This window comes from Bombina bombina, chromosome 3, assembly GCF_027579735.1.
Source record: "Bombina bombina isolate aBomBom1 chromosome 3, aBomBom1.pri, whole genome shotgun sequence".
Taxonomy (NCBI): domain Eukaryota; kingdom Metazoa; phylum Chordata; class Amphibia; order Anura; family Bombinatoridae; genus Bombina; species Bombina bombina.
The window spans coordinates 76,729,142-76,739,231 of record NC_069501.1 but is presented as its reverse complement, the minus strand read 5'-3'; the positions used below and the strand labels follow the sequence as shown (position 1 = coordinate 76,739,231).

The 10,090-nt window shown below is 37.0% G+C and overlaps 1 protein-coding gene across 1 annotated transcript in view; it reads right to left on the bottom strand.

Moving 5' to 3' along the window:
* Nucleotides 1-881: 881 nt before the first annotated feature.
* The window catches only part of LOC128652216 (cell surface glycoprotein CD200 receptor 1-B-like), a 57,899-nt gene continuing 48,690 nt past the window's right edge, over nt 882-10,090 (bottom strand). The window contains exons 3-4 of the mRNA XM_053705151.1: nt 3,652-3,915; nt 882-1,009 (exon numbers count right to left, since the gene is read on the bottom strand). Of these exons, the coding sequence (XP_053561126.1) occupies nt 882-1,009; nt 3,652-3,915 (392 nt within the window). The remainder of the gene's footprint in view (nt 1,010-3,651; nt 3,916-10,090) is intronic.

Below are 10,090 nucleotides of genomic sequence, written 5' to 3'. Positions count from 1 at the left end.
AATTGTGATTACTCGATGGCCATTAGAAAGTAATGAATAAATCTAAACTAATTCAGATTTATTCATTACAAATGCATTCGGATTAGTTTAGTTTCGTTGCTAGGGTCATTCGGAAATTCAAATCAATTTTGGCGAATTCGTCCGAATTTCGATTCGGAACGAAACGCACATCTCTAATACATATATAGACATATATATACATACATATACATCTTTAGACATACTGTATATATGTATTTATCTCTCTATGTTAAAGTCTGCCTTTTTTTCTAACACCAGAGATCTCATATCTTTGTGCCTTTACAATTTTTGTGTTCAATGTTTTTTTTAAATAATTTTATTAGATAGTGTTATTATGGGTGTAACTATATTTTGTAATGTATTTTGATGTGTTTTGTGCAACTTTTTTGTTTCGATAGACAATTAACCAGAGCTCTGAAGTCACTGTAATCATTCTAGCGTAAATCGCGCTTGCACTGAAGCGATCGCATTTTCTTTCAACTCGTAATATGAGCGATAAGCCAGACGAGCACAAATACTTGCAATAAACCCCTTATCGCTTGCATTCAAACCAACGTTTGTGCTCCACTCATAATCTGGCCCTATATGTGGTTGCTGGCTCAATTTTTTGTCAGTCTCCCCTGGACATAAAGGGTAAAAATGCCCTTTACAACTGGTAACTGCAATTTGCAAATTAAAATCAATATCACATAATGCCAGCCTAAAATTTGTATAACATTTTTGTTTTGTCTAAAACATGAAAGTTTACTATAACTGTTACAATAACATTGTGCTTATAAAAGAACGTGTTAAACCACCTTAAACTACTGTGCATTTACATCTGTGCATTTCTGTTTTGTAAAAAAATATCAACATTTACATTATTCAGCAAATATAAAGAGAAAACTATTTTTCATCACCTGAAATCTCTTGCAGAAGAACAGAAGTCCTAAGGTCAACAGAATCAGTTTGGCAATGGGTACCGCAATCAACACAAAAATCCTTTTACCTAATGAAAAAAATGTGTAACTCAATATAAATTTAATGGAGCTGCTTTGAAAAATGTTTAAAAGTGGGTGGACTCAATTTTAACAGCTAAGAATGGTAACTAAGGTTGTAAAGAGTTATTGCAATAGAGAGGATCAACTCATATGTTACTGCTATGGCTTGAGGTAGTTGTGGTTAGGGTTAATTGTGGTTTTGGGTCAATGTAAGTAATGGCTAGGTTTAGTAGTGGATATGTTTATTGCAGTGGGGGTTGTGCATTATATTTATTGGTGGGAGGTATTTGAGGTTAGGGTTAGTTGTAATGGGAAGTTTAGGTCAGCACAATTAGAATTAATTGCAGAAAGTAAGGGTTAATTTTGAACGGTCAGTGAGAGGTTTGGGTCAACTATTATATGTAAATATGGAAAATTCTACTCAGAATTGAATTCCCAATAACATTTTTTTATTATGCATAGTGATAGAACTTTACAGCACTTATTTATTAATTATTGTGCCAGCTTTACTGAAATGTATTCATACAGAACCCTAACCCTTATACATGCTGCACAGTGGTTATTTGATATATGCTGGAACCTGTCCCTAACTGCCCATAACACAAGAGATAATATTAACTACATTTAAGGCACATTTCAAGAGTTGTATCATTGGACTACAAAACAATATAAATTATACAACCTAATTTCATTGTTAAAGGGACAGTCTACACCAGAATTTTTATTGTTTTAAAAGATAGATAATCCCTTTATTACCCATTCCCCAGTTTTGCATAACCAACACAGTTATATTAATATACTTTTAACCTCTGTGATTATCTTGTATCTAAGCCTCTGCAAACTGCCCCTTTATTTCAGTTCTTTTGACAGACTTGCAGTTTAGCCAATCAGTGCCTGCTCCCAGATAACTTCACGTGCACGAGCACAGTGTTATCTATATGAAATACATGAACTAACACCCTCTAGTTGTGAAAAACTGTTAAAATGCATTCTGAAAAGAGGTGACCTTCAAGGTCTAAGAAATTAGCATATGAACCGCCTAGGTTAAGCTTTCAACTAAGAATACCAAGAGAACAAAGCAAAATTGATGATAAAAGTAAATTGGAAAATTATTTAAAATTGCATGCTCTATCTGAATCCTGAAAGTTTATTTTGGCCTAGACTGTCCCTTTAAGTAAATATAATCCATGCATTTTGTATGCAGAATTATTGTAATACAGTAATTAGTTACTGATGCATATATACAAAGGACTTTCTAGCTCTATTGTCCATACATAAGTCTAAATTAATTTTTTATCTCTCTAGTGATAGTCTAGTGTGTGCTAGCATCTGCGTGTCAAATGGCACAGGTGCATTAAATCCCTCAGATAATACTCACCAATGGTGGCACAAAGTAAAATTCATGTTCAGCATTGCTTGAGCACTAAGCGAATAGCGCACAAAAATTTAGCACAAGTAGTCGGTACCAGATTTACAGCCAAGATACCAGTAGGCACCAAAATCTGAAGCTCCCCCCCCCACTCTCTCCGCTCACCATTCACTGTTGTGCCGGCGACCATAACTGAGAAATAACAGCAATGCTCGTCTGCGGTGGGCATCTTTGTAAATGCCGCCGCAAGCATTTGTGGATGCACGGGGAAAGCCGGATGCCACGCATAGGTAATACTTGCAGCGACCATAACAAAGATGGCCACCACGTATCCGCAGTGCTATTATTTCACTACCGGTGGCCATCTTCGTTATGGTCGCTGACTGACTTGTATTTAATATAGGCAGAGACAGACGTCCCTCTATGGAGGGTGCCCCCATTCCTACTCGGCCTTATTATATATCCAGCCCTACAAGTAGTGGAGCTCTTCATTTATCTCTGTGCTATATTATTTTAATTACTTAAGCTTACAAGACTACAGAGGAAGGAGAGGAGACTACAAAGGCTTTTTAAGTTTGTGTGTCTTTGGATTGCAAAACAATGTACAGTTTGCTTGAAAAAACTATTTTAAATGTGTTTAATCCATTTATTTTGTGTGCAGATCTTTTATTCAATGTAGAGATTAATTTATGGTCCTTATATAAAAATGACTTAAAGGGACATAAAACTCAAAATATTTTCTTTCATGATTCAGATAGAGCATACAATTTTAAACAACTTTCCAATTTACTTTTATTATCAAATGTTCTTTGTTTTTTGTTACCTATTGTTGAAAAGCAGGAAGGTAAGTTCAGGAGTGAGCATGTGTCTGCAGGATGTTATACATTAGCAAGAGCACTAGATGGCAGCACTATTTCCTGTCATGCAGTGCTCCAGACAGGGGCACAATACCTATCTAGATATCTTTTCAACAAAGAATAACATGAAAACAATGCAAATTTGATAATAGAATTAAATTGGAAAATATTTTATACTTAAATTCTCTATCTGAATCATGAAAGAAATACTTTGGGTTTATGTCCCTTTAAATATCTCTCTTTATGTAATGCAGTTAAGCTACTTATTATCACTATAGTGTAATTACAAATTAAAATAATGTACATCAAAAATACAATACAGGACACTGCTACAATATACCCTGTATAATTTACTTTACATGTATTATTATTATACAGCTGTACTTTTTAGTTATTGTTATTTATCTCCTATATGATTACTTACCAGGGTTAGATATTGCAACAGATCTGTTTTGTGGGTGTACAAACGTTGGGTGTGAGACCACACAGGTGACTTCAGTGACATTGGGATACTTTGGTCTGTAAGTGCTGATAACTGTCCAGGACTTATCCGGCTGCAGCACTTTATCTGTAGTGATTAAACCGTCTGATTCTGGGATCCAGGTGATCTTTGCAGCTGGATATCCCTTAAGAGCTTCACAGTGGCTTATCCCATCTATGTAACTTTTTATGGTCACATGAGGCTGAACTAAAAATGCAAAAAAACATAGTGTAAAAGTGTAATATATTTAACCTATACTTAGTTAGTATCAATGAAAATGATGTAGGGATTTTTTATATATACATATATACAGTATATATACATGGTAATTATTGGTGCATCAAATTTAAGAGCAAAATCATAGATCAATTTCAGCAAAGCAGATAATAGTTGGGAATGTGACACTTGTTTTATATGTTTCTATATTAACAAACCAGTAAAAAGAATTACAGAAAGGAAATGCTTATCTAAATTTGTGCCCAAACAAAACATAAATACATTAAAATAAAGTGCTACACCCATATATACTATAAATATACACACACACATATATATATATATATAAAGCGAGTAAGGTGCACTCTCACAAACAGCCCTTCACATGCCAGGGTGCTCGAATAGGGATACGATATAGCAAGCTAGAGACAGCACTCTCTGGTCTTAATAGTAGAAAACATAGTAGTTTATTTAGTAATGTTTCGGGGTCTGATGAAGGGGAGCATTCCCTGAAACGTTACTAAATAAACTATTTTGCTACTATTAAGACCAGAGAGTGCTGTCTCTTGCTTGCTATAAACTGTATATATATATAAAAAAAAGTCCACTCTACAGGATTACCCTCCTAAGGACATTTGCCTGGGTACATAAAATATTCCACAAAGAAAATGCACTCTCAGGTCTTGTGAAAAAAAGATTTCAAATTTAATGAAACATTTTTGGGGGCAACTTCCCCTTCATCAGCATAACAACAAATAATCACAATAAACTTAACGTAATGCGATGCACTATCACTCATTTACACAGTGATCCCAAGACGAAACAGGTTAAGTTTATATCCTGGTAACACATTGAACCGATTAGGGTTAGTATAACACCCTATAGATATCACGCTAAGGCACACTATTAGCAACATATAAGGTGTATTTGACTACAAAAGGTACAATACAGACAAACACCGGAAGTGACGAAGTGTTAGATCACTTACGGTTAGGGGATGCTATTGGAACGCATGGCTTGCGTTCCAAACAGGGTAACTTTGGCGTTACTGAGTGCATACACAGGTGTGTGATATATTCTGTTTTCTCACCTATTTAAAGGGCCATAATACCCAAATGTTTAAACACTTGAAAGTGATGCAGCATAGCTGTAAAAAGCTGACTAGAAAATATCTCCTGAACATCTCTATGTAAAAAAGAAAGATATTTTACCTCAAAAGTTCCTCAGTAGCCACCTCCCATTGTAAAGGATTTCTAAGCAGCATTTTAGTGTGTCTGTCCTGGGACAGCTGAAAGGATGAGCCTCGTGAACTCTCATATTATTTTACCAATCAGGTAAAGGAAGCTTACTATGAAATCTCATGAGAGTTAAGTCAAATCTCATGAGATCACAGTAAGAGTTCATGACCTCAGCACTGCTGATGCTGATTGGCTGCTGTTCATTTCTTAATTATTTTTTTTTTTTACCTGCAGCTGGGAGCAGGTGAAGTATAACTTTTTACACAGAACTTACTCTGCTGAGCTGAGGAGATTGTGAGGTAAAATATCTTCCTTTTTATATAGAGATGCTCAGGTGATATTTTCCTGTCAGCTTTTTACAGTTATACTGCATCAGTTTCAAGTGATTTAGCATATGAGTATTATGTCCCTTTAAGTTTGATTGTGATTATTTGTTGTTATGCTGATGAAGTGGAACTTGTCCCCGAAAATGTTTCATTAAATTTGAAATCTTTTTTTCACAAGACCTGAGAGTGCATTTTCTTTGTGGAATATATACTGTATACACTCACACACACACATACATTATATATATATATATATATATATATATATATATATATATATACATATATATATATATATATATATATATATATATATATATATATATATATATATATATATATATATATGTATATACTCACATACATTATATATATATATATATATATATATATATATATATACACATACATTATATATATATATACACACACACATATATTACATATATATATATATATATATATATATACCCACACACACATACATTATATATATATATATATATATATATATATATATATATACACACACATACATTATATATATATATATATATATATATATATATATATATATATATATACACACACACATACATTATATATACACACACACATACATTATATATATATATATATATATACACACACACACACATATATACAGTATATAATATATATATATATATATATATATATATATATATATTCTCCAAAAAGCAGGCAGCTCACTGGTCTTTGTAATAAAACTTAGAATTTATTGTTTCAGTTTAAAAAACAAACGTTTCGGCACTGCATTGTGCCTTTGTCAATGTTATACAAAAAAGTACAAGGACAGAGTGCACCCAAGTACCCCGGATCAGTGAACAAACATTTAAAACAAACCCCCTTAAATAGAGGGAAACAACTTAACCCCACTAAGACTTTACCGCCATATCGTTCGCATGTTCATCCAATTAGCTAGTCCATACGTCACGCTGGCACGCTAGCCGTGCCTAGCGTGATGACGCATAGCACGGCGTTGTTATGACAACGTCCAAAGCGTTACATCGGTGTATAAGCCAGATATTAGGAGATCACCAGGAGGCAGTCTGCGCATGTTCAGAACCATAAAGTATTCATGAAGCGCAGCGGTTGCTCTAGGCAATCAGTGTAAACCTGTCAACTTAGCGGACAAGAACCGCTCTAGGTGTCTCATATTATGTGGCTATGGCGGGGACCAAAGAAATGTGTGATCTTGTCAGACTAGCAAACCGCACAACTCACATGATATTAAATGTATCCAATAAAAGTACATACAAATGTAGAGTCATAAACTTCGGTCTGTTATGCTGCTGAAATGCAAGTCTGAAAGATGTGTATAAACAGTGATGTGAACTTGTTCTATGTCAGAGGATTATATACAGAAATATATGTAAAAGGTATATACAGAACAAAACGACATAGTACTGTGTATTGATATTCATTGAACATAATGTAGTATGTATCATTGAACCGGTACTACTAATTGATCGAAATATACATCAAACCCATGGAGTATGGTAGTAACCATAACAGTGAAACTTCCACAGACCCAAGCTAGGTGGACATAGGCATCGATGTTAATAAAAAGGGCTGAAATCCAAAGTAGTATTGAGTCCTTTTGGGGTCATAGTTCCCAACTTATGAATCCACCTGCTCTCGCATTGGAGTAATTTTTTACCCCTGTCACCACCCCTTGGATTTGGTGGGACATGATCAATCAGCATTGATCTAATACTTGACACTGGGTGTTTGAAGTTTGCACAGTGGCGTGCCACCGGTTGGTCCGAGTCACCATCTTTCAGTGCTTCCCGTATGGCGTGGCGATGATTTGCCATCCTGTCGCGGAAGGAAGTTATTGTTTTTCCAATGTAAATGAGTGAACACGGACAAGACAACATGTAGATCACATAGGTACTAGTACAGCTGAGGCGATGGTTTATTGTAAACCTTTGGTTCTTGTGGGGGTGTTGGAAAGATTCCCCTTTGCACATGCTGTTACATGTTGTACAGCTCCCACAAGGGAAGCAACCTTTTTTAGATGTCTTGAGCCATGTTTCCTTTTTGTAGTGGTTTACAGGATCTGCTTTAACCAAGATGTCCCTCAGGTTCCTTGCTCTGCGATAGACCACCCTTGGAGCGTTCATCTTCTGAAACGGTAACATGGGATCTGTCCCCACCACTGGCCAATGGCGACGTGCTGCATTGGATAGGCGGTCACAACCAGGTGTGTACGTGGTGATCAAGTTCAGTTGTTCAGACTGTTCCCTTTTAGGAACCCTGGTATCCTGTAAAGTGTCCGTGCATAACAACTTCTCCTGTATATCACAGATGTCTGTCATGGGATAACCCCTTTTATTCAATTTCAAGCCCATTTCTTTTACTTGGGTAACTTGTGAATGTCTTTCACTGTTGTTTCTCAGTGCTCTAGTGAGCTGGGAGGTGATGATACCCTTTTTCTGGTGTCCAGGGTGAAAACTGCTGGCGTGCAACAAAGAGTTGCGATCTGTGGGCTTAGAGTACAATTTGGTACCAAATCGCCAGCCATCAGCATCATTCACCTTGAACAGATTGAGATCCAGAAAATTAACATTATCTGTACTATATTCCAGCTTAAAACGAATAGGGCTAGCCATGAGGTTCAAATGTGACACCCACCCACGCAAAGACACTTCATCGCCTCTCCATATCAGGAGAACATCATCGATGTAGCGGGTGTAAAAAGTCACCAATGGATGTTCAAAAGGCTTCATGAGCTCCTGTTCATACCATGACATGTAAATATTTGCGTAAGTGGGTGCCACATTGGACCCCATGGCTGTGCCAGCTATCTGAAGGTAGTAGCAGTCCTCAAATTTAAAATAATTCTTCTCCAGGCAAATAGTCAATAATTCGCACAGGAACTCGATAGGGGGACCACTGTAGTGAGTGTTGTTAGTCACCATGGACCTGACCGCCTCCACCCCCCCGACATGGGGGATCACCGTGTAGAGGCTATCTACGTCCATGGTGACCAGGATGTCATCCTGTCTAAGATCAACAAAATCAGTGAGTCTCCTCAACAGGCAAGGTGAATCTTGTAAGTAAGCCTTTGTGTTTTTGACAATATCCTGTAGGAAAGAGTCAACAAAAATGGCGATGTTGGTTAATACCGAACCCCGGGCAGACACAATGGGTCTGCCTGGGGGGTTCACTAAAGTTTTGTGAACTTTAGGCAGTAGATATAGTACAGGGACTATAGGATGTTCAGTGGTTAAGAACAGCAATTCTTTTTCAGTGATGAAACCAGCCTCTAAGCTACATTGTAAAAAAATATCAATTGCCTTTTTATACATTTGTGTTGGATTCCCTCTCAATTTTACATAGGTTTCAGAGTCCGCCAATTGTCTTAAGGCTTCACTGCGATAGTCAGTGTAATCAAGAACCACAATAGATCCACCCTTATCCGCAGGGCGCACAATGACAGTTCTATCATTGCTCAACTCAGTAAGTGCTTGCCTTTCAGCAATGCTGAGATTAGGGTAGGGAGCAATCTGGGACTCATCATTGATATTATGAGTGAGTAACCTCGTGTAGTTCCTAATTGAGGGGTGAGTATTTGGTGGTTCAAAAGCTGACTTTTTCTTGTGTAAATCTGATGTGTAAGCCTGCTCTCTGAAGTGGTCCCTAAGCTTAAGTTGTCGCTGAAACCTATGGATATCAACCAATCTCTCAAAAGGATCAGTGTGGGGAGTTGGGACAAAGGATAGGCAGTGATTCAATAGAGAAATCTCAGCCTCACTGAGTGGTCTGCTGCTGAGATTAAATACAATATCTATTTCTTTTTCACTTGTTTTTGTTTTGCATTTGTGACCTCCCCTGCGGGTCTTGAATTTCCTTGGCCTTTTTTCGCCATATGTTGTATTGGAGGTTTTAGGGTGGACCTTGTAGCTACCCCTAAAAAAGGTTGTTGGCTATTCTCAGTGGGCCCTTCATTATCTTTAGTTGTTTCACTTTCAGAGGAGTCCCCTCCGCTACTGTCCACAATACTTAAGGTATTCTTGGATCTGTGATTTCTGCGGCGTCTGAACGGCACCTCATCTTTGCCATATAACCACTTGTACACCCGCCTTTCTCTGTAGTCATTTTCCACACTGTTAACCTTTTTATTTTTAAAAGCAATTAAATCATTGCGGTATTTATTAACCAAACCATCTAATTTGTTGACCCAGTCCTGGCTAGTGTCACTGTTTAAAATGTGGAGACTCTGCGTCTTTATGGTGTCCAATTCAGATTTAATCCTGACTTCTAGTCTGGTGACCTCCTCTATAACTAAGAGAATGAGGTCATATGAACATTTGTTCAAAATTGAACACCATCTTTTGCAGAACTCCACATTTTGTCGCCCTAGGGTTGGTATGTTTTTAACCCTGAACCCCCTGGGTATAAATTTCTTCCTAAAATAGCCTGAAGAAAACATACCAACCCTAGGTTGTGACCGCCTATCCAATGCAGCACGTCGCCATTGGCCAGTGGTGGGGACAGATCCCATGTTACCGTTTCAGAAGATGAACGCTCCAAGGGTGGTCTATCGCAGAGCAA